At 45.9% G+C, this 25,832-nt stretch overlaps 1 protein-coding gene across 1 annotated transcript in view; it reads right to left on the reverse strand.

Annotated features, from left to right (window-relative positions):
- The window catches only part of Alk (anaplastic lymphoma receptor tyrosine kinase), a 701,863-nt gene that overhangs the window by 65,896 nt on the left and 610,135 nt on the right, over positions 1–25,832 (reverse strand). The window contains exons 10-11 of the mRNA XM_005400546.2: positions 18,804–18,898; positions 18,503–18,631 (exon numbers count right to left, since the gene is read on the reverse strand). Of these exons, the coding sequence (XP_005400603.1) occupies positions 18,503–18,631; positions 18,804–18,898 (224 nt within the window). The remainder of the gene's footprint in view (positions 1–18,502; positions 18,632–18,803; positions 18,899–25,832) is intronic.

Consider the following 25,832-nt stretch of genomic DNA (forward strand, 5'->3'; position numbering starts at 1 on the left):
CACTGATATTCTAAATAAAAGCCAGAGCGTTCTCAGCATCGGGGCATTTTCTCTTCCAGAGGCTCCCTAATGGTTGGGTGCTCTCAGTTGAGAAATAGCCTGCCTGGGCCTCTAAGTGACTGAACTGACTTTGCTCTCCAGGTAATCTTTTCCATCCTCTATGCTGCCTGCAGTCACTCACGGTGACAGGAAGCAGAGATATCAGAGAGCATAATGCTAACATAAGCAACAAAGCAAAGTGAGGCAGGCTTGAGGCTGAGCTGCAATCCCTGTTTCCTCTGCTGAGGGTCTGCACTAGTCCTTGAAGCTCTGGGAGCTGTTGGAGGAGAAGTTGGGGTTGTGGGCAGGGGAGGGAAGGAGATCCCCTCTTTCTTCCTCTTTTCCCTAAACAAACAAAATCCCTTATTGTATTAAAAGTCATTTATGAATAAAAAGCTATAAGAATGGCTTTGTCTTGTTCTTATACATGCTACACGTTGAAAACATAGTCTAGAAGTCATTCACATCCACACTGTGTAAAGAACCCACAGACATGAAAATACTGAATAGTTATAGACAGCTGAATAAAGAAAAATCCATTAAGCACCGGGTTTCATTTGAGGTGTACTGCAGAGTCCTTGAAGAAGAAACAAATCAATTAGTAATATACAGCACAGCGTTAAAACAATAGGTTAGACTGTGATTGTGTGGGTTTTATTACTGTTCCTAAGCCATCTCATCTGCTCAATTTGATGCAAAGAAATAAAGCATGATACAAAGGCAAATAAGTTCTCAACTATCACTGTTAATCACGACAATAAAGATCTGCTTCTTGTTGAAGGTCTGTGTGTTGAAGCACTCATTGTTTCATGTGGACCATTTGTACCGTTTTGATTCTGATCCACAGAATTGAATTTTATCCATAACCACTGGAGCTGGGGCATTCTGGGCTGTTTTGAAGGCTGTTTTAGATACCCTTAAATAAGAATTAAGCTGGGCATGGCAGTACACACCTGTAATCCCAGCACTCTGAGAAGCTGAGGCAGAAAGATCATAAGTTCAAGTCCAGCCTGACTATCACTCACCCATCCATAAATGTATAAGATGCCATTCTTTACCATAAATTGGAAAAAGGGACACCCCCTTTTTTGCATACATGATCAAACCCAAGTGTTCTCTTATTAGGGTAAAATGAAAACAAGGTACACACTTGTCATTGTGTGGTTAAACTATCACTATAACTTGTTCTAAATGCAAAAAAGAAAAACAATTTCTGTAAGTATGTAGTGGGGAATTATCGATTCTGTTTAATGACATATAACAAGAGACTCTTCAACAATGATAAAGATTAAACCTTTTAATTTTAAAGTAAAGCATACAGAAAAATGCCCAAAGCAGATATATTCTTACTTAATGAGTTACTAAAAAGCAAAGGCCCATTTTAACCACTGCTTAGGTCAAGAAATAGAACTCTGCTAGTAACTTCATAAGACCTTCAATGGCCTCTACAATCTCAACTGTTTCTTTAATCCTAAAAGGAAGCACATCCTCCTAATCACTTCCTTGCATTTTTATCAATAGTTTTATCACTCTAGGTACTGTTCTCTAACCTGGCCAGTTATAATTAAATTTTTATTTTTTATTTCCTTAAGTCTGTAGAATCCTCCTATTCGCCTACCTTTTCCTTATGGTATCATTTGAAGAATCTTAATCATTTGACCTGTGATGTTTCCCAGAGTGTGAATTTTGTTCACTGAATCACCAAGGTCCAGTTCAACGTGTTCGTCTGTCCAGTAAATTACCAACCAGATCTCTTTGCCAGATTTTAGATGATGTTTCTTCATTGGGAGGTACTTACTATCTGATTATTGTTTCCTTTTTTGATGACTTGCTGAAGCTCAATGCATAAAACCATTTATTTACTGGGAGTTACAAAGCAGTGCTATTTTTTGGGGGTGGCGGAGGGGTTACTAGGGATTGAACCCAGGGCCTTCATACTAAGCTATACCCCTAACTCTTTTTTATTTTTTGGAGACGGGGCTTTGCTAAAGTTGTCAAACTCCCAATCCTCTTGTCTCAGCCTCCCAAGTAGCTGGATTACAGGTATGCACCATTGCACCCAGCAATACATTTTAATTATATCTTTCTTCTCATTATTAGTTGGTACATATTTAAAAAGAGATGCACTCCCTCTTTTACAATTTGGTTACTCAGTGATTTAGCTCACGTAGACAAGACAGTACAAATGTTTAAGTCTCTTTCCTTATTTACATTTCTCAAAATATGGAATTTGTGCTCTATCACCCTCTAAAGTTGCCTAGTTAATTTTGTATATTATTATGAATCCATGAATTTAAACAGATTTTCTTTCTTTTTGGTGGTACTGAGGATTGAACCCTGGGACACTATTATTGCTAAGCTATATTTCTTACTTCTTGGATTTGGAAAGAGTCTTGCTAAACTGCCCAGGATGGCATCAAACTTGTTATTCTCCTGCCTCAGCCTCCTGAATTACAGGTATGAGACATGGTGCCTGGCTAGTTTTGAGTTTTAATTAATTACAATTATTATCCTTTGGAAGCTTAAATTGTCATATATTTGGTAAGTAAGAGTTTCTGTAATTCTTTTGATATAACCCTAGAAGACTTTTACAGCTTCCTTGTTATATAGTATGACAGTGTGCTTTCCCTAGACCAAGAATCAGACATTTTTCTCGAAAGCCTTGGTTTCCTTTAATGGCAAGAGGTATTTTAAGTATAAAATCTGGGTGCAATGACAGCTTATTGCTGCTAGCTTGGTGATTGTTTCTTGGCTGCTCTAGAGAAGAGGGCTAGGAACTATACATATGTATACATGTATATCAGTATAAACATACATATGCATGAAATATACATACATATGCCTCATGATTACATATTGATCCTTTTAATTCATATTCAGTACTATGGAGCTTTTAATTTAACTGCTTCTATATTACATCTGTATTTCCTTCTCCAAATTGAGAATCATAAGATTATGTTCTCAAGAACATAAACGATAAAAAGTTAGAATATCTTGTAATTATTTTTTTCCTCTGATACTGAAAATCGAACTCATGACCTTCTGCTTGCCGGGCAGGTGCTGTGCCGCTGAGCTAAATCCCCAGCCCCAATCTTGTAATTATTAATTTACATTATCTTTCCTTATACACATAGCAGTGTCAGAGTAACAATAGCTATTCTACTACCATGATTATTAATATAAAAATTGAGAGCAATTAAAAATCTTTCATATATATGTACCTCATTCTCCTATCATGTCTTGTAGTTGCATAGCTACACAGTTTGGGCAGATGGTTATTACACATTATACTCATTTCTCTTCAACCCTTATTTAGTCTTAGTTCTATAGTACCATATGACTAATGATCTTGTCAATTCTTGTATTGATATTTCCCATTATTTTTGTTATCTGCATTTTGGTTTTAAGCAGAAAGAAATGATGGTAGTAATAGCCACTGAGTTCTTCATGTTGATAATACTTCTTTTAGAGTACATTAAATTTGCCACTTTATTTTCCTCTGATTGGAAGTGTTACCACCCTAACAAAAAGCCTACAATAATGTAAACTTTCTTCTCCCGTAAATCACTTGCTGTGTGCCCTAGGGGCCCAAAATACTCTTTTGCTTTTTCTTTAAAGTTCAGCAATTTTGCCAGACTATGCTTTGATATTGCTCATTCTGTGCCAATATTCCTAGATGTACAGTGTACTTATTTAGTAGGAAGTTTTATTAAGGACATTTGCCTTGGCTTGTACCTTTATTAAGTATGTGTTTTGTGCCAGTTTTTTTGTTTACTTCATCAGGTGTTACTATTAGCTGTATGTATGTTGGATCTTCTTTGGTTATCTTTGATGTATGTCATTTTTTTATTTTAAAATATGTCCTCACCTTACTTTCTATTTTGTGTAAGAATTTAAGAACTCTTTCATTTGGTCTTCATTTTCATTCCTTCTAGTTTACTATTTCATTTCTGTAAAACATGTTTTATTTCAAATTCTTTTCTGAGTTAGATCACATACTTTTTGAGTTATCATTGTCTTAGTTGTTTTTAGCTCATTTTGGAATAGAAGCTTATTCCATGAGCAGGTATTTCTGGTATTCTTTATTTTCTGTAGAGGTGTTATTCTGCCCTCTTTGCTCATTATTATAACTGTGCATGGGATTTGACTTTGGTACCTTTCTGCTATCCATTTTATGTGAAATTAGCTTTCCTGGACTTATAGGTTCAACAGGCTTTCTAACTTCACAGAGCACCCCCCACCCCCAACCTGTGTAGTTTTGGTGAGCATGACAGTGCTCTCTGAGATTTCTCACTTTTCTCTGGACAGTCATTCCTTTACATTCTCCCTCTTTCTATCTCCCTTCCATTATCCCTGCCCTTCTCAATGCTGATTTAACTCCCAGGAATTCCTTCTAAATATGCACACTTTCCTGGGGAGGAAGTTTGGTGGACAGACCATCCTGGCCTCTTTAGATCTTACCTTGGGCCTCCACATTCACATCTCCCAGGAATGGGAAAAGCCTTTCCTCATTCCAGCAGCTGTTCTCAGATGACTTTCTACCCTCTCTTCTCCTTTCTCTTGTACTGTGACCATACAGGTCTGCTGGTCAACATGTGAAGTGATACTTTGTCATCACTCATTTGTGTTTTGAGGATCTTAAGGGAATAATTTATCAACAAATTTTGTTGTAAATGTCCAAGGATTTTTAACTTTGATATAGGATTGTGGTTTTATGTGGGGATTCAGAGAGATTAAAAAACTGTAATGTTCCAACCATCACTGCCCTTTTTACAGAGTCCTTGAAAAATATTTTACATGTTGAAAAAAATCATAGCTTTGCTATGATCAGTCTCTTTATAGCATCCATCTGGTCAGATCCCTCACCTTCATTTCTACTCCTGGGGTGGCAGGGTTGTCAGTACACCTCAGGGACATCTCCAGTGAGCATGGCCTTGATCCTCCTGCTATGTCATGTTCTGCCATTTTTTTGCATATGGACCACTAAATGTTATTTAATCTTTTCTTGATAGCACCACCTAGACTTAATGAGTTATTTAGGGTTATTTAATGTTTCACTAAGTGATCCTAGGTGTAAACATTTTACATGAACTAATGTTTTTTTCTCCCTCTGCTTTCTCCAAACTTCAGCATGTCCTTTTATGATTAAATCTTATCTAGCACCCAATGTCAGGCGAGGCTGTGAGAACACCCTCCCGCCTCTGTGAAGGCTGTGACGGCGGAAGGGTACCCAGCCTTCAATTCACAACACTGGAATGTATTTTTATTTTGGGATCCATAGTTGGTGGATGGTGGAGGGTACCTCAGATAAAAGGATATTGTTATGATTCTCAGTGACCAGAGTTGGGAATATTTAGACCTTCAAGTTCAATATATTTAATCACAGTACATTTGTGCAGCATTTCCATCCTCCAGTAATCTTAGCTCCTTACAATCCTGTTAGGTCAGTAGATAAGGGAAGGGGAAGGATTACTTTTATCTTATAAATAGTGAATCACGTGGGAAAGTTAAACAATAGGTTTGTGATTACAGAGCAAACCTTAGGTTGAGTGAGATGGGAGTGTCACAGCTGCTCTTTCTACAACAGTGTTCAGTTGAATTTTTTTCATTGTTTTCATACTTTCTCAGGCTGCACTTATTTACACATGTGTGTGGGTGCACACATACACATACACTTACATGTGCTTGAGCGCACACCTGTGCCTGTCTATGCATGTGTCTGTTTGCAAGTGCACATGTGAACACACTCAACTTTCTCACCTCCAGTCCTGTCCATTTACACAAAGCTTTCTGGTCATTTGTTTCTTGTTCTTTCTTGCTGATGGAAAGTGAAGGTGGTAACAGTAGTTATAACACCAGCCCTCCCTTTCATTAGATGTGCTCCCACACACGGTCTCATTGTTACTTTTACATCTTGATTTCCTTTGCTTCATATGCAGTTCTAGACAGGTGAGATGCCTGATAATGCTGAGGTATCCCAGGGAACAAAGACCAGAGGTCTGTGTCCTTTTCTGCTGGGTGGTGGAGAGAGGAACTGCCAGTAAGCTGCTTCCCCATTACCAGGGCAGCAAGTCAGTGCTGTTGAAATAAAAGCTGCTTTCAGGACTGAATTACCCTAAACAGCTCTGATACCAAGGGATCTGTGGGAGTTTAATGGCTCCTGTGATGGTTGCTGTGCTCTGTTCTCAGCCACCCCCTGCTCCCCGAGGGAAAGCCAGTGACGCATGGGAGAAGAGAAAGGTCAAAGAAAAAACACTATCCTGAAAGCAGAGCTGTAAAAATTAAGTTAAGGCAGACTTAGGGGCTAATTTGGTTACTCTCAAGTTGGCTTTAGGCCAGAGCTATGCTAAAGAAGTATTTGATATTGACATAGGGACTAGGGAGTCACCCATCTGCTGGGGACACATAATGGATATGGTGTTGAGGCTTAAGTGGGAAGTAGTGGTGGTTCAAATACCAGCTTTGCCTATTCAAGTCCCAAGAGTCACAGACTTCTTCCTTGTATTTCTCTATGCAGACCAGGAGCAAGACAACCTGACTTAGTGTTTCACCATCTGGGCTGTGTCATTAGGATTCACTGTCTCACAGGAGAAGCAACAGTGGGTAAGACCACATCTCTCTCACTGCTTTATTCTCAGTAGCTTTTGCTTGTTTAGCCTGGATTTACAAAGACTGGAGTCCTCACAAAGCCCTTAGGGTGGTAATACCTCTGGCAGATGGGCAGTAGAGGTACAGAAAGCCCAACTGGTCAGAGGATTTGGAATTAGAAAGAACAAATGCTCTGACTGCCAGTTCTGGGTCCCAGAGCTCTAAGCTGAATTAGGGAACCAGACACACCGGAGAGGCTAAGAAATCCCAAGGTCAAGGGCTGAAAGGAAAGCAGTAGGGGAGCATTAGGACCAAGAGGAGATGGCAAAGTATATGAGGCTAGAAGGCCAGAGCAAAGATAGGGAGAGATGGATGTCTTATTCCTGCCTGCTATGCAGTTATGGTAGCTGGAGATACAACAGTCATTATGCAACCAAAAGGCCAAGACAACTGCAGAGATGTGAGTTTTAATATGACCAGGCACTGAAATAATGAACACTTGCAGGATCCCTGAATTTGCATTAGTGGTTGTCTATGAAACAATTTTTGTTATGGGACTGGACCCTTCCTTGGGCTTCCAGTCATGGGCAGGGTCCTACTTCAACCTGAATGGAGCCTCCCAGCATCAAGACTTCCTATCTCCTTGCAATGAAAATACCACTAACCAGAGGATCCTGCTGCTGTTCCTCAAATAACAACGCAAGTAGACTGAGACCAGGTTCCCAAGCTTCTTTAGATACAGTCCAAGCACCTGAGTCACTCTCACTGCCCAGTCTGCTCAGGTCAGGTGGGCTCTCCTTTCTCCAGGGCTTCATACTCCGTTATGGTCCAGTACACTCTAGCTTATAAGGTTGTAGCTACGTTGTAGAGGAACTTGAAGATTTCCCTAGGCCATACCAGCCTTGGAGGAACAATTAGGACACTAATATTAGGAACTGATAGTATTCTCCTGTTCTGCTCTGGAACACACTTGAAGGGCCCTGTTTTCTTGCTCCATTATCATAACACACCACAATACTTGGCCACTGTTACCTCTGTTCCCTTAACTTGATTCCCTTTTTTCTTAGCACATCGCTGTTTGAAACTATGTCATCTGTCTTCCTGATTAGCATGTAGCTCCACAAGAGCTGGGCTCAGCCTGCTTTGTTCCCTGCTTTGTGTCCAGAACCTAAAAGAAAGACAACTCCCCCAAAGCAAAATAGAAGAGAGCAGGCTACATACAAGCCCCCAGCCCCACTTGAGTGGTCAGACGGGGAGGCCATGCATACTGGGGGGTCAATAGGAGTTTCAGCCCTTTGGAAAACCTATGTTTCTAATAGAGAGTAGAGGCAAGCCAATTGGAGGAGTTCTGGTACAATAAATAGATGTCCGCTGGAACCCACTTTGTTTCTTACCCACGGTATACTTGTTTGATCTTGCTCGATTACACACAGACACACACACAATGCAGGCAGACTGTAGTCTTCGAAAAAGCATTCAAGTCCCCTTGCTTAGCAGTGGGGACTCTCCATTCGCTTGATCGCTGATAGTACCGATTAGCTGGTAGACTAAACGGATTACTTAATTGGATCAATATCTTAGAGGTGGTTAAAGGGAAAGAAATAGTCTTCTTTTCCAGGTAGTTGTTTGAGACCTGGGGAGTTTTTCTGATTCTCATTTAGACTGTTAGACAATCCCAAGGTACACCTTATTTTCCTTACATGCTAACATTAATCTGGCGCATGATCATTAAATCCATCAGTCACTTACTGAAAAATAATAATTAGCTGAACAAAATTGCTCTCATCTTATTATGAAGTCCCTATCAATATTCACTATGAAAATAAGTCAGGCATCTGCAATCTAGTCACTTGGGATTTGTTTGAAAAAAAATTCATGGAGATGGTCCTGGAGTTTCCATGATTTCCAACATCTTAACAAGCTTTGGAAGACCAAAGACTCTCTTTCAATTAATATTGACACATACGTCCTTTTGGGGAATCCTCTATCCATGCCCACCCCCCTAGTCATTTATTTTTCTCCAGTATAGTTTGATCTTGCAAATTCATGATTGATTGTGTCTGGGAATTCACTGACTAAGAGGACCCAAAATGCAAGATACCCTCCCCTTTCTCCTAGGAATGAGGGAGCTGACTTCAAATTTTTTATGTATTTTGGTAAGAATGCTAACATCACAGCATTTTATATTAGTATATTGTTTTATACCTTTCAAAGCCTGTCAGAAATGCTCACTACCATAGTTAGCTCCGAGACAGAACCCTGGGCCCTCGGACCCTGCCAACCCGGGAACTGTCTTGCTATTACGTGGCTCTCAGCAGATGTTTTGTGAAGACTTCAGCACCTGTGTCATGTTCAACATACAGGCCTGAGCTTGATTCTGAGAATTCTGCCCATCAGAATCCCAGGGGCTCTCAGAAGATCTGGGTGATGGCGTGATCTCTGTTACAAAAAAGCCACTGCAGGGAAACCCTAAAACGATCCCATTTCCCAGTATTCACAGCCTCTGTGAGCCCCTACCTTTGACTAAGGCTGAAACATGTGAATTGCTCCTACCATTGAATGAGCAAAGCTGATGGGACATTATTTTCATGATTGTAAGATTATCACTTGTCTTGCTAGTAGACTTTCCCTCTCTTTTTCTTTTTCTCACCCTCCTTTCTTCCCACTTTTCACTAGCTAATAAAGCTGCTATGGTGGGGAAGAACTGAGAGTGGCCTCTAGATACTTAGAATTCAGGCTTTTTGTCCAATAGCCTCCAGGAACTGCTTGGGAGTGAGTCCTCCCCAGCCAAACTTTCAGAGGAGACCCAGCCCTGGATAACACTTGACTGGAGTCCTTACTTAAGAGAGACTGTGAAGCAGAACTACTGCTCGGCAGTGCCTACGTCCTAAGCACAGAAACCGATGGGGTTGTTCTAAGCCACAGTGTTTACGGTAAATTGTTTTGAAGTGATGATTATCCTGCCACCCCAAAGCCCCTGCAACACAGCCAATATTTTCCTTGGCTTCCTCTCTCATACTTTTCTTTGAGAGAGGTTCTCACTAAGTCATTAAGTTGTCCAGGCTGGGCTTGAACTTGTGATCCTCCTGCTTCAGTCTTCCAGAGAGCTAGGATTATGGGCCTGAGCCACTGTACCCACCTTCTTCATCTTTTTGTAAGCGCCCAGCAAGGAGGATACAGTGGCGCTGAGTTCTGCCCTGGGATCCATGGGATTCTGAGGAACAGAATTCCCAGAACTGAGCTCTGTCCTCCTTGACTCAGGTGATAGCTTTCCCACTTCTTGTTTCTTTCCCTCTTGGCAGAGCTGGGGCAAGTAGAGAAGATCCCCTTGTGTCATCAAAGAGTAATATTTCAGCTGTTCTCATCCTAAGATCCTCTGTCCAGCTCTGGCCCAGATGAATTTTAAAACTAATACTTCTCTGTCAAGGCCACAAGCCCGCTATAAAAAGCAGGGAGTGGAATAGGCTTGGGGAGGGGAGGGGAGCTGCAGGGTTGGTTTACAGGCAGAAGCAGCGAGCCTGGGGGAAGAATGATGATTGAAAGCGGTCTTCCTAAACAAGTACTTAACATACTTGCGCGGAAGGAAGAGCCCTTTGTGCTCTGTTAGTCTTTGAGCTAAATGATCTTAATCAAGGCGTGCTGAGTCCAGAGTTCCTGGATCATTTATTGTATCCTACTTATGTAACCTTTCACCAAAGCAAATGGGGAAAAACAACATGTTTTCTCAGGCCAGCCAAGAGGGAGGAAGGCAGAGGCTTCTGTCTGCTGCTCAGGGGAGCGTAAGCCCCTTGAATGGCATTAAGGCATTTTCCCTGAAGCTTTGCTGAATGTCCATCAGAGCTGTCTGGAAAGTTCTGAAGTAACAGTATAGAGGCCTTGCATTCTCCCAGGGCCCTGGATTTCCTTTTGAAAATGATGATTGGTTCAGGATAATTTGCAATGCAAGCTAGGGGAGGGCAAAGTCAGGCTTGTGGAGGTGAGCATGGCCCTAATTCTCAGTGGGATCAGAATAATGGCATCCAGTAGGGCTCACGTGGGCTCTGGGTAGTGTGCTCTGAAAGAACAGCCCTTGGCTTATTCCCAGCCACAGGCCCCGAGGCACCCAGCTCAAGTTTGGCACACAGTAGGCACTCAACACATGCTTGTTAGACTGAACTCAGCTTGTTACGGATTCTTCTTCCAGGATTGAGATTCAGGGAAGACAGTGCTGCTGGATGCGGCAGACACTGAGTGAAATCACCTGAATGGAACGAGAAACTGGCCAATTTGGATGCAGCCAGGGCTTCTCCCTTGATCAACGGTTGCGAGGTGTTAGTTATTGCTCTCAGTGGGCAGGCATGTAGAGTGGGAGGGCTTTGGAGCCAGCAACCTTGCCTTTGAGCCCCAGCTCTGCAGTGGGATGGTAGGGCTGGTCCCCTACCTTCTGCTCTTCCGTCTCCTCTGAAATGGTGAAAACAATGATGGTTTCTGCGGCTCAATACAGCAGGGGCCTCTCCATGCCCTTGGCATGTGCAGTACAGTGACACCTAAGTTCACGAACTCTTCTGTTTGCGAACAATTCAGTTCACAGACAGAAGCATTCGGCAAAGTTTTGCTTCCATTCACAGACTCTATATTGAGTGATGAACATGACTGAGGCCATCTTCCACATACAAATACAGCCATGTTCCCCAGAACCATGGAACAAATTAAATTCATGAACTGAGGCACCACTGTATTAATTTACGCAATCCCTATGTCACACCTACGAGATGTAACTACTAAGTACTAGTAATATAAATACCCCCCTTTTTGAGGTACTGAGGACTCAACTCAGGGCCTTCACTCTGAACTCTATCCCTAGCCTTTTTTATTTTGAAACAGGATCTCTCTAGACTGCTATATTGCCCAGACTGGGCGTAAATTTTTGATCCTCCTGCCTCAGCCTCCCAGAGTGCATGGATTGCAGGAGTATGCTACCACATCTAGCTTAAACAGTATTTTTTGATAAGAGGAAACAAAGGCATAGGTACTGTAGGAGAAGGGAATTGTGTAAAGTGAGTGGTACAGCTGAGATTTAGACATAGACAGTCTTAAAAACTATATTCTATTGTACCTCGTGGTGATGTCAACCCTCAGGGTTCTGTCAGAATCGAAGGAGAGAGATACTGAATGCACTTAGAAATGGCCAGCCAGTGTACAAGTGAAAATATGTGACCTATAGATGGAGGAACATACGCCAGGAAGCTCTGTTGCCACAGAGCCGCTCAGCCTTCAACCCAGCATTCAGCTGCACCCCATCACTGTCAGGAGGTCCCTGGGGAAACGCTTTCCTTCCTTGGCCCCCATGCTGACCCTGGTCCTTGGAGCTGGCTGCCTGTGGGGATGCTGACTAGCTCTCCAGTGTGCAGAGCATCTTCCACAGGCAGAGCCTTGTTTGCGTAATGGGAATCATGAATCACGAATTAGTTCCACATCGCCTCTCCTCATGGAGCACCACCACACTAGTTCCCAGGCAGGGCAGACGCACCCAAATGAAGAGTGATGTGCTCATTGAGAGGGTGCTGGACGCATGGCAGTGCCTGGGAACCTGGGAGCTGTGCTAAGGCGTGCTATAAACAGGTGATAATCTAAAATTAGCAGAATAAGAGAGCACACCGCACATGGTTAAGCAGCAGGGAACTGAGGAGGGGAATGGACCGTACCCGAACAGGTTCCAAGAGCCCCAAGTGTGCCACTCCTTAACGAGCTGCTCCCCTCAATTGAACGGGCGCTGACAGAGCACTTCTAAGCACACCCACGAAGGTGGGGTGCACAGAGGAATGCCAACTAGTGGCAGTTATCAGCTCCCTGTATGTGTATGGGTATACTGCTCCCCTGGTATGCTACCTTGACAGTTAGTAAAGAGGCAGATGTACCCTGTTTAAGCAGAAACATAAGAAGCAGTTTTTCAGATGAAAGAAATCCACTTACAACACCCATTCCATGATGGGGTCCCTCTAAGATTACTTTACCACAACTTTGCCCTTCTAGATGTTACATCTGGCTTAGAAAACTACTTTTTGTGTGATTTTTTTTTTTTTTAAAAGAAACATGTTCTTTAATAGATGATAGGAAAAAGGGAGGTAGAACTTTTGGAGATGGGAAGAGAAGAGGAACTAAAAAGATTTAAGCTGCAGTATGTGTATGTACCACTCCTCATGATGATTGTGTTCATATGCATCCCTAATATAGACTAAAAAAGGGAACACATTCTCTAACTTTTTATAAGAGTTGTATAACTTAGGACACATTACTTAACCTCTCCAGACCTCAGTCTGCTTGTCTTAGAAAAGGGATAATGTTATAGCATCAGTGAATGAGACAATGAGTGAATGAGCTTAGCACACTTCCTGGTACCAGCAATGCTCACAGAACAAAAGTTATCCTTGCCGTATGGAAGGGCATCAACATAACGGCAGGCCTTTGCTCTCTGGAAGATGGAATCTTAAAATGTGAGCTATGAGCCCACTTCATGCCCTTTCCAAGGTGCAGGCTGCTGGTCTGTCATGAGGAGGTCAAGTTGCAGTCCTGAAGTTTTTTTTTGGTATCAGAAATTGAGCTCAAGACCTTGTACTTGCTAGGCAGGTGCTGTGCCACTGAGCTATACCCCCAGCCCACAGTCCTGAGTTTTTTTTAACTTTTGTGGCTAACTAGACTTCTCCAAAGGGCTTGCTGAAAAATGAGAATTTTTAACAGACTTTCCATAGCGCTTCAGGAGCTCAGGAATATGCACTGTTAATATTGTGGGCACCTCCTCTTCCAGCCAGGTGACCTATGCAGACAGTGTGAGACCCTTATGCAGGATGCACTTGGAGGGACCCAAGCCAACATCCAGTTCCCTGATGGGTTGACCAGCTCCCTGCTACACTGAGGAATCCTGGAGGATTGTCAGTAATTAAGCAGGGGAGGAGAGGCTGTCAATGACAACTCAGTCTCCACAGGGGTTCCTACCCTGCCTTGTCTCTTGACCTCTCATGTTTTGAGACTTCCTACCTCTAAAACTGGCATTCAGTGAAGAGCTGCAGCTACAGAAGGAATTCTGGCTTCTTCCAACTCCCCACGGCCCAGGCTGGCATGGGACTGTCAGCAGTGTCAATAAATTAAACTATGACGGGAGGTTTTGGAATTGGATCAGAATACACTATTTATTTAGGATGGGGTGAATCAGAAGGAAAAGGGCCTTCCTTGTCGTGTTGTGCTACTGAAATGAACAAGGCAGAGTTGCGGGGGATCAGGATGCTGAGGGCTCTGGGAGAAACAAAGGAACCCTCAACCACCCACTCACTCGCGGGCATGAAGCCAGGGCCTGAGGGAGGGCGGGCCCCACAAAGCCTGCCTTCCAACAATGCCGTCATCCCTAGAAGGGTGTGCTTGCAACATAATGGCTCTAGTTACAAATTCTATTAACTCTAATAGTTGTTCTGTGGTGAATGGATAATGCATTTAGCAGAAATAGACTCAATCAATTTATATGAAACACATAAAACTTTCTCATTGGAATTGGCATCTGTTCTTGAATCATAGGAGCATGTGTGGAAATGGACAGTCTGTCACCCTGACTTCTGGGCACATTAGCTGGGCCACAGGTTAATTGGGGAGATGGGCCAAACGAAGTGATGGCTCCTTAGACCAGATCCCTTCAGCTCTCACAGTCACGGAGAAGGGAATGGGAAGGACTTGGAGACTGTCTTCAAACCTTGAGCTTTTACGAACACCAGTTTCCTGCCCTCCTGTGTGTTCACACAAGCCCCTCTCACAGTAGTGTCATTACGGGAACCAGGCTTGCCGGCACACCCCAAGAGGTGAGCTGTGTGAGGTTAGCTGAACAGGCCTGAGATCTGAGGTTGCTAGTACAACCCAACCAGGCCCAACACAGAGGCTCTGTCTCTTAGTCCAGTGCTCTTTGTGGAGTTCTGCATGCTTTTAATTGCTTTTCTCCCTGCGTGGCAAGAGATGTACACTCAGAAAATGGTAGGCCAACCTATAACTAGATAATTCAGAGGCAAATCTGTGGTTTTGGTGCCAAGATTCTGAAGTTAGAATTGTGGAACTGGGTTCTCATGTGAGCGGAGCTGATTCCCCTTGGCCTTCCCTATGTAATATCTGAGCTTTAAGGAAAGGGTATGGGGTATTGGACCCCAGAGGCCTGCTGGCCGGCACCTGAGCTTTGTGGGGAGGACAAGTGGCAGAGTCTGCAGCTCCTCACCTCTAATGCCATTCATTACCAGGGGAGGAGATGGAGACAGAGATAAGACAGGGAAGAAGGGGAGGATGAAGGGATAGAATAATGGGAGAGAGGGAGAAAGACAGAGGGGGAGGGAAGGAGAGAAGGAGGGAGGGAGGGAGAGAGAGTGCGCACGAGAGTGCTCTGCAGCTCTGTGATTGCATTATTCTAACCATTTGGTTAGCGTAATTGCATGTGCAAAGCTGACAAATGTAATTTCCCTGGACTTAATACTTACCCCATTTTCTCCTCCAGGTTCTTCATCTGATTAGCTAAAGTGACTCAGAGCTTCCGAGAATGCTGTGAGACTTAGGTGAACATGCTTCTCCCTGCCTGGCTGTCCCGGGGTTTCGGGCTACCTTTCCCAGAGCAGGGCAGTCAGGCCCAAAGGCTCAGGGGACATGAGGGCATTTAGCAAAGTTTGGAAGCTTTGTGAGTAACCGTTTTCAAAAGACCTTGTGTGACCTTTATGTGTCTGGGAGCTGCTCTGAGACCTGCCTGGACGAGAGGTGAAATGCCACTAGCCACCCTGTTCCAGCTCAGCAGAAATTGACAGCGCTGAACTTTGGAAGGAAAATTGTATTATCTTGTCTCCTTGATTCTTAGTCAAGGGGTTGGGAGTTGATTTGTTTACTGTTCATGTTGGGCTTCTTATCTGGGTCTCTTTCCCTACCTCTTTTCCTTTTTTAGTGTTTATCTCAGATTGGAGGCTTTCTTTCCTAGCTAGCAGTAGCTTAGCTGAATGAAAGAATGTAGACTTTAGGTTCACATCCTGGCCCCACTCCCTACCAGTCATGGGACTCTTAAATCCCTTTACACCATTTCCTTCCTCCTTGGGATGAGAACAGAGCTACTGCCCTGAGCCCGTGGGAGGATGTGTGAAACCGCATGGTCAATGTTCAGAAATGCTCCCTTCTGGCTCCATCCCCAGCCCTGTGACTTTCTCCAGGGACCGTCTCACCTAAAAGCTCCGAGCTTGACTTAAGCTTGGCCTAGCAGGCCCAGCCTGCCTGGTCACAGGCTTTTCTCCTGTGGATTAGAAGCTGCAGAACAGTGAGTACTGGTCAGCCTCAGCCATATTATCGGCATGCACAGCACTGGGCACAGCAGAGGTGCCAGGCACATGCATTTGCTGGGTGATTATTACTGAGTGGAGGGAGCCCTGGCCTTGGCCTTTGGGAGTCTGCCTGGACTTCGCCTTCTCCAGGAGGCTCCTTTTCTCTCTGCTGCGGGTACACTGTTCTAATTCTAGCACTTGTCGAACTGCCCTCTCCTCTTTGAGAATGGGAATTCTCTGAGCTCCAGACCCGTGTCTTGTTCTTTTCAGCATCTGAGTACAGAACCAGCCACAGAGGAAGTGTGCAAGGAGCGCAGGGGGTCCAGATGAAAGCTAGGTGAGGCCAGGGCCAGTGGGGCTGCTCTCCCTACCATGAGGCTGAGTCCAGGGAGGAAAGACGGCCCTGTCCCTGGGAAATCCTCCCAAAGAGAACAGAGATACCCTAACCTGCACACACAGTATAGGGATCTACAGTGACATGGGGCTAGGGACCTAAAACATGATGGAGTGTTGCCTCCTACCACTAAGACACAGCATGGGGAGGGTATGCGTGGCCTGGCCCAACTTCTCCATTACCTAAAGTGCTTCTCGATGTGGCACTAGGTTCCTGAATGTAGAGGCTCCTTATTCAGTCTCCCAGAGCCTTCCCGAGAAACATCAGGTAGCTGGTGTATATCCCAAGGCTGCCCAGGGGCTTAGTTGGCTCAGTGTCCTTTCTTTTGAGTAGGAGTGGCCCAGAAGGGGGGCAGAACCCTGATCTGTAGCCACTTGCTCAGGTGTCCCTTCGAGGGCAGAGGGGGTCAGGGAATAGGGGTGAAGTTACTCAGTAGAGGGCTGAATTTCAGCTGGAGTCGTCTCTAGCCCGCAAGCAGCTGCTTGCTTCTAATTCTATTTGGAGGTGGTGAGGGAGTCATCACCGCTTTTGAGCCGCTCTGTGATTTCATTAGTTTGAGTGGCCATTGGGCAGGCCCTTATCGATTAGCCTTTTAGGGACAGTGGGAATTATGTGGCAATAAACCCAGACTCCGGCAGGGTGCATGGCTGTTTCCTAAATGCTGGCCGCAGGGCTGCCGGCTGCTGACATCTGAGATCCCAGCTCAAGCTTCCAGCCGCCCACCAGTCAATCAATAGTTGTTTCTGGAGTCCCTGCTATGTAATCAGGGCCAGTGCTTATGCTGGGGGATGGGGATTTACCATCAGGTTTTTCTTAGCTCACTCAGAAGGGATATTTGGCCTCTTCCTTGAATTTTTATATTTGTAAATTTCCTGAATTTATCACAAGAAGGTAGTAGTTGGCCAAGGGCCATGGAGTAAGTGGAGGTGAATCATTGGGGTTGGTGACAGGAAGGGACTCTGGATAGAAAGTTAGAAGGCTGCGCCCCTCAGGTTGGATGTTTCATGAATCACCCATGAAACAGAGCTGGCAGTTCTGTGGCGGGGATCCTTGTATGGAGAAGTGGAAGGATTCTAGAGGCGGGTTCTGGTTAGGGTGAAGGGGAAGAGGAAAGGGGTAGAGTGAGAAAAGCAACTAATTCTTTGCATTGGATGGGCAGCTGGAATGAGGCAGGCAGGAATCAGGAAGGGGTGAATGTCAGTATTGAGGGAGCTTTTCAAGGGACAGGAAAACTCCTCCAAAGACTAAACAAACAAACTGGGCTAGGAAGTGAGAGCCAGAAACGTTGGTGGCAAAGCATCTAGCTTTTAAAAAATACTTTGTACCAAACAGGTTTTACACTGTGAGTAGAAATTAGAGACGTCCTTCATCTGTCTTTATTTTAATAAAGACTTACTTTATAGGAAAAAGTAGTGTGAGTGGACTGCTCCCTGTACACCTCTCATGTCTGAAGAAGCCTCGCGTGTCCAGGCACCAGGGCCCCCTAGGGGAGCCCTTTGGCTTGCTGCAGTAGGGCTAGGAGGTCTTGACTGGTTCTTCTGGGGAGGGGGTAGGTTTGGAGATGGATTGTAGGAGCTTTCTCTTGACAGGAAGAGTAGCTGAGAAGTCACACCTATGGTTTATAGCCAGAGACTGAAGAAGTCTGTGTTTAAAGCAGCAGGAGCCTCCTAATGAATCTCCCCCGCTAGGGTTTGCAGATCACAACTACTCTGATGGGGATCCAGCTCTGGGGAAGTGCGTTGAACTGAACTCGCCTGTGATGTGGTGGCCCACTATAAAGCAACAGATAGCCTTGTCCTTGGCCTCAACCTTCTTTATGAGGAGAGGAAAACTGATAGTAAGATTTGCTTTCTTTGATAAGTGGGGATTTCAAGGAAGTAGCTTGAGAAAGGATTAGCAGTGTTGTTCTCCTGTTTGTGTGGATTCTGGGCTTTCTTAGGTGTAGGGGGAACTTGTTCCTTTGCACAGTTTCCAGTAGATTCCAGTGCTTGGACAATGTGAGAGTCATAAGGCTTCCTCTTGGGACCCCATAGCCAGAAAACAGGTGATAGTCTTCCTAAAGTTGACCATTTAAGTCTTTATGCGCAGCTCCCCACTGCAGTTACAGCACGTATCTTTCTTCTGCCTTGTACACCAAGAAACCACATGGCTTAAGTTTGTGAACTGAACTCTTTCTTACCTGTAGGGTTGAAGACAGGCAAATGCCTTGGTCTGCTGTCCAAGGATTTGGGCTCCTTGTTTGTGTTCCTCTCAAATAGATTTCTTGATTTGGGTTCTTCACTCTGGGGCATCTTGTCCTCCCCACCGACTGGAATAGAGAAGAACCCACAGGCTGAGTTAAGTGAGACTCAATGTCAGGGGAGATAGAAGTTTGCACTGGGGAAGGTGGGAGAGAAAATAGGGCTTAGGTTGAGGAGGGGTAGTGAGGCCATGGGTTTTTGGGTTTGGAGGGCAAAGTACCAGGTGTCGGGGAAACTCACTGGTGAGGTAGCAGTCCAGACTGATGGAGATATTGTCAAAAGCCACGGTGGCTCTGGATCCTTGCCCCCACCACGCGACCATCTGCAGCCAGAACCTGTCCGTGTCAAGAGGAATGTGTGTGAGGACAACCTGGCTTGGTCACCACTGATGGCCTGGCTCAGAACTTCAGTTTTATCAGCCTTACCCAACGGGAGGGCCATAGCCAAAGGACAACAGGCGACCTCTCCCCGACTTCTCTAGCACAGAGCACCTCCCTTTCTGAAGCACTACTCCATCCCGAGGCCTTAAAACCAATTTAAAATTTAGGGCCTGAGACGAGGACTCTGTCATAACCCAAGGAGGCCTCTTTCTTTGCTTTGTGGGTGAACAGGGTAGGCACACCTCATGTGGGGAGCTTGACGTTCAGCTTGTGCTTATCGACAGGGCTGAGGTCATTACTGAAGATTAAAATGCTTCTGCATCAGCTGGTAAAGACCTGCTGTCCTCTGAGTGCTCCCTGCTCCGTGCTTCAGACGATCAGATTCCTTCTCCGGTTTCCCTTGAGTTTCCATATTAGCCAGCAACCAAAGGGTCTCTGGCATCCTGGCTTTTGTCCAGCATCAGGTGCAGTTTCCCAATTAGTTGTTAAATATTAAATGATTCAACTATTACCTCTGGAGTGTTTGTAACTAACCTAGGGCCATAAAGCACTAGCAGCAATGCCCTGAGGTAATGCTTCTTTGAGTTCTTTCATAGCTTTGGAGAGCCAGTTGCTAACACTGTGGCTGGGGAAAGCTTAGAGTGAGATAAACCGAAAAATATCTTTGGTTCATTTGTTTTCTGAGGAATCACTGTCCTGGAAAGCTATCAGTCAAGCAGCTCTTTCCTGTGATAAAGCAAGAATGTCCTGAGACACCAAAAACCTTTCCCAGTCTTCAGAAGTTTGTTCCAGAAAGATCTGAGGACTAGTGCGCAGTCTCTGGTGTGGATGTTAAAACACTGAGAGGGAAGCCAGGCCCATCAATTGGTGACTAGCTAGAGAACATGTGGTATAAAGCAATAAATAAGAAGGGAGCAAGAGACATGCTATAAAATAGATGGATCTCAGAAACATTATGCTAAGTTCAAGAAGGCAGACAGTAAGTTAAAGAGCTTGTTGCGAAGGATTCTGTGCATAGGAAACATCTAGAATGGCAGATCTGCAGAGACAGAAAACAGATTAATGGTTGCCTGGGGCTGGGAACAGGAATAATATTGAATGCAAACAAGCACGAGGGTTCTTTTTGGGGTGATAGAAATGTTCTAAAATTGGATTGTAGTACTCTTTGTACAATTCTATAAATTTGCTAAAAGTCATTGACTTGTGTACTTAAAATGGTATGTAAATTATAGCTTGCTAAAGCTGTTAGGAAAACAGGAGATAGAGACAGACAGAGAAATGGAGAGATAGAGAGACAGGGACAGCCAGGCCAGAGGACAGCTGGACAGGGACAATCAGAGACACACAGACAAGCGACAGAGAGAGACAGAGAGACAGACAGAGAGAGATAGGCAGGGAGAGACTGGAGAGCAGACAGCACGAGGAAAGCCGAGCACCGGTGGGACCGACAGTGTGAAAAAGGCAGGGCAAGGAGAGGACAAAGATGAGAAGAAACGGCCTGTCTGTGGAGGGAGGCCAGGGCACAGCAGCCCTGTGAGGGGAAGGAGCCTGTGCTCACGTCGATTTGCATCAAAGGAACAAAGCTTTAGCGGGTGAGCAGACTGGACCCCGGGCGGAAAGGCCCGATGCCGCCACAAGCAGACGGCCCCGGTCACGGCATAGAAAGGACAGACACCGCTCTGGAGGAAAGCAAGCCTTGAAGTCAAAACTGAACTCTTCTCTGAGCAGCAGCTTTGTGATTACTCTCAACTGAACGATTTCCCAATTCCGGGTCTTCACTCATCTTGTGAATCTGGTCACAAACAGCCCTTTTTGTCTGAAAGTCACAAGTGGGCCCACATGTGCTCTGATTAAAAGAAGAAATGCCCGAACCTGCGGTGTCCATGGTTAGCCCCCTTGGTCCCTCTCAGCCAGGGACACCATGGGGGGGGACAGAGAGAACAGATCAGCAAGGAGCAGTGGCGGCTGGCTGGGTGTGGAAGGAGGAGGTCCAGTCCTCCTCTGGGGACACTTTGGGGCTCTGGAGGAGGGTGTGTGAGCGCCGACAGCATGCAGCCACCCACCCTCAGAGCTCAGGCCCTGAGAGGAGGTCTCATCTCCACCTGGGGGTGGCCTGGCTGCATTTCAGACCCAGCTGCTCCGTGTTGGGCCCAGCTTTAAGCCGACCAGATCTTAAGGGAAATCAGGCAGCGGCACTGCACTCAGGCTGCTCGCTGTCCAGGAGAGAGATGGCGCTGGTGTCCATCAGAGCAGAATAAGTAGAAGAGGTGAGTGCTATTTATCCAGGCTGACCTGGAACTCGTAAGCCTCCTGCTTCAGCCTCCTGAGTTGTGTGGGCCACTGTGCCACGCTCGAAATCAACTTTGAAGCTGGGGTAGCACTCCGGGATTTGGGCGTGGGGTGGACAGACTACGGTGGGGGAAGGAATTTGGGTGAAGGACAGGGCAGCAGGAACAGGGCGGGCAGGGCTTGTTCTGCTCCATGGGAGGGGCGTGGAGGGAGGTGATGACTGTTGAGACTGGTGGAGGCAGTCAGAAGAGCAATTTCATCGGAAATGGGGGCTACCGTAGGCTTCCTGAAGGACAAAATCCAAGAGCTCTTTGAGGTTAAATAACGTGGGATCAGGAGCAGGATGGGGAAAAATGAAGAGAGGCAGAGACAAGGCCACATGAGAGGACTTCTGCAAATGTGGCACGCCTGCACATGCACACCATTACCGACGGGCTCCTTGAGCCTTGGCAGGGGCAGGGCCGTCTCCCTGATCTCTACAGCGGAGCACGGACCACAGGTGGGTTCTTGTTTGAGCTGTGTAACCTGGACAGAGCCCAGGCTGGGACCCTCACCTGGAAATCCAGGGCCCTAGTACTGCTCTCCTGTTTTCTTTAAAGCAGAAATAGGCATTAGGGACGTGTTTGCAAGAGAACAGGCACTTAGAGCTACTCAGAGGGGTGAGCAGAAAGTGCATCAGTGCATACACCTGTAATTCCAGCTACTCATGAGGCTGAGGCAGGAGGATCTCAAGTTCGAGGTCATTCTGGGCAATTTAGCAAGACTCTCTCAAAACAAAATTTAAGAAGAGTGGAAGAAATAGCTCAGCACTCCCTGGGTTCAATTCTAGAACCCCCAACAAAGAAACAAAAAGCCAGGTTCCTACGTGGAAGTGTCATGAAGGCGGGCGAGGGCCCCTGGCAGCCTACCCTCCTCATTCTTCACCCCAGGTTATTCTCTCCTAAGGTGTTGTCCACTGGCAAAGGGCCAGGTAGGTATGGCGCTGCTACAGTGCTGAGCTGCAGCAGTGCACCTTCCAGGAGGACCTGAGGAGCACAGCAAGGCAACGCTTGTGGCTCAGGGCAGGAAGAAAACCCCTGCCGCCCCCTCCAGGGGCCGTGCCTCCCCCTCCATCTGCCTTCACCCTTTATTACTTAGAGACGAAAGCTGCAAAGTTCTCAACAGCCACTGGGCCTCTTAGCATGGGTGGGATGACGTAAGCCAGGGCTGGTCTCTGAATAGAAGAGTTTCTGAAGTGTTCTGCGAGGCGATGGCAGTGGCAGCTGCTGTTTAAAAGCATTGGTTTGACGCTGGGAATTGCACATATTTTGAGTCAGGAAGACTCATAACAATCATGGAAGACTCACTCCCATGGCACAGTGAACCCATGACGCTGCCTCTGTCCACCCAGGGGCCACCACTTCCTCAATGTGCCCCACTGAGAGGCTCAGGGAAGGGGCAGGTGGGATGGAGATGGGCCACAGCAGGGTGTGCAGAGGACAAGGGTGCAGCAGAGCCAGTCTGGGAATGGGATCTGGCGTAGTGGGTGATGTGGGGGGTCCAGTAGGACCAGCCCAGGGGTTCCTTTTCTATGGCGCACTGGCCAAGAGATCAGGTGGCCACCAGGCCCAAGTAGATTTAAGGTTCTCTACTTTGGGTGGTTCCTAGTCCCTTCACCTTAGGGGAAGAGGTTGGTCCTGGCTCCGCTTACCTTCTCCCTGCTGGAGATGGGTCAGGCTTCCTCACAACTCTGAGTCTGGCCCAGCCACTCTTTACTGCTGAGTTTCCCAAAGGTGCAGACATCAAGCTACTCTCCAGAGTCAGCTATGGCATCAGCTTGGGTTCTAGTACCTACCGGGTGGCCTAGTCATTTTGGGACTAAGAGAAGGTTGTAACAGGCACCAGGTGACGGGCACTTTGGGACTGAGGGAAAGCAAGGTCCATGTCACATTATTGCCAAGACTGCAGGGGCCAGAGTTCTAACAAACATAGAAGCTGCTCTGCTTCCACAACCTGAAAGCTTTTGCTATGGATGGAGAAAGGAAGCAGAGTTCCCAAGGCTAGAAGAGTCTTCTTCTCCTCTCTGTAGGCAACATGGCCAAAGTGAAGGCAGAGTGAGCTATTTGGGTTCCTCCTACACCCTCACTGATCTGTGCTGTCCGAGCACATGATAGGTGAACCTCCTCTTTCCTGAGCAGTGGAAAGTTTTCTCCCTTCCCCTTGACATACCTGCTTAGCTCTTTTGGCATCTCCAAAGTGAATATTTCTGATTGCATAGGTAATCATTGCTTTCCCTCATTTTTTGTTGCCAGAAGGGTTGAAAGCTTGTTGTTAAACAGACTTGGCTAGAGATCTTGGTTGGAGCCTGGCTTTGCATAAAGAATGCATCTGCTTTGACTATCTTGCTCAGCTTTACAGAGCAGCCTGTTGAAAATTGGCCCCAGGGGGATTTTGGGAGGTGGCCATTTGGGCAGTGGGCCAAGTTTAGAGGGGCAGCTTTATAACTGGGTGCCTCCCAGACTCCCTGGACAGATCTCTGCCTAGGAAGTGTGGAGGCTGCTCACACACAGCTCAGAAAATGTACCCTCTCATTCAGGCGATGGACTGCTAATGCACAGTGAGTAGAAGGCCTGACTTGCCACCCTTCCAGCCTGTGGGATTGACAAACCTAATTAAAGTCACTTAATGGTTTTAAGTAGCTGACAGAAAGGTGTGTCTTAGTGTGGACTGAGGGAATAGCGATGCTTTGGAGAGAGCAGGAAAGAAGGGCAGGGTGGGGTTAAGGGCATTTAAAGGATGGACACCACGGATTCTTGGATTCTCGGATTCCTCCACTGGCCATTTAGTGAGCTTGGAAAAAGGGAGTGTTCTGCATCTCACAGCTGGGGTTTGTCTGAGATCTCGTTGCTTAGGATAGAACTGGCAGATACTGCTGAAAAAAAGCACTTTCTTCAAGTTCTTACTGCATAGTTGATTTGCTCGGCCAAATCGTCTAAAATGGACTGTCACAAGCCTCGAGTTGCAGTATGCATTTCTATTAGAATAATGTATGTGATGAAAAAGCCCTGCCACATCCGTCCTATTATCTGCGTAATTGGCTTCAGTTGCTGGCTCCAGAGGAGGGGCTGAAGGACATGTCTGGATTCCTCGGGCTAGCCTTGCTTGAGTTGGATGCAGTCAGGGGTGGACACGTGTGTCTTGACTCTGCGAGCCTTTGGCTCCTGCATAATAAGTAGGAACAGGCCATGTTCAAGGTCAGACTCAGGTTATGGGGAGCAACTCCCACCCCACTCAGTGCCTCTCTCAGAAGTAATTGACCACCCCCTGACTCAGTTTCCCCTCTGGGCTCAGCACTAAAAGCCTGTGGAAAAGATAATACAGAGCATCCAGGGCCGCAAAGGACACAAAGATCTTTCATGGTGAGCCTGGCTTCACGAAGGAGTCCTTCTTGAAAAAAGAGAGAAAATGTGTTTTCAGGTAGGCTGAACAGGCATGGAGAATCACTCAAACCATTCCACTTTCTTGGGCTGAGGCTTCTAAGCACCAGCTTTTTATGACTACTTTCGGGGGCTCAAAAGTTCTCAGCTCCCTCATGCGTCCTGGCATGTCATACCTTGGAAAAGCCTGAACAAGGAGGGTCCAGACTGCAGGAGTGGTGGGAACCCATCTGTAGCAAGATCTGCTTTGCTCTTGCATTCTTTCAATACGTATCAGGGTTATTGCATTCTAGTGGGGCCCAGGCCTCAGGTGCAAAGGCTAAAGAGAGGAGAACCTTGCTTTCCAGAGCCCTGCTGCAGTAGGGGAGGTGCCAGTGCACAAAAATATCTGACCCCACAGGCTTGAATGTGCCAAGTCTCTGGCTGTGAGGAGAGACTGAAGAATGGCAGGAACCTCTTGGGAGGATCATTTGGTTTGGCAAGTTATATCATTTCATATCAAGAAGTAACAAAGGCAAGAAGAGGACTCAGGTCTCACCTTCCCAGGCCATGTTTTCTGCCATTTCTTGCAGAACCACCCCACTTGTTTCATCTCACCTGGCTTCATACATACTCTACACAGGGGCTGTGGAGGACTATCTGGAGGTAGAAGGTGAACATCTATTCTTCCTAGAGACTGGGCTGTCTGCTCATTTCTCAGGACACACAGACATGCCATTGGCCCCTCCTCTCTGTGTTAGCTTGTGGCTTGCAGAGCTAAAATGATCCTAGAGATGACAGCCGGGCAAGTCACTGAAACTTTGTGGATGCCATCTTGATTTTTAGAAATCTGTGTAACATGAGTATCTTCACGTTAGAAACTTTTCTTTAGTGTGAAAAAAATCTACTTCACTGTTCCTGTTTCACCTTTTATTACAAGGCAGTGTTAGAAATTACATATTGTCCTGTGCCTTGGACTAAAGATTATTGAGCCCCTGTTCTGTGTCAGTCACTGGTGCCGGCAGCTAGGTGTGCAGTGATGATGAGGTGTGGACCTTGCCCTTGAAGATTTCAATTCATCATCTAATGAATATTATCTGCAGACTGGGGGATTTCTGAGCTTCCTTTTAGTTCTGGTCTCTATAGAGTGAGAGTCTATACAGACTTGGAAGACAATGAATCTGGATAGTGAGAAAGAAGTCCAG

Source organism: Chinchilla lanigera, unplaced genomic scaffold (genome assembly GCF_000276665.1).
Source record: "Chinchilla lanigera isolate Chin_1 unplaced genomic scaffold, ChiLan1.0 scaffold00068, whole genome shotgun sequence".
In the NCBI taxonomy this organism is placed as follows: Eukaryota; Metazoa; Chordata; class Mammalia; order Rodentia; family Chinchillidae; genus Chinchilla; species Chinchilla lanigera.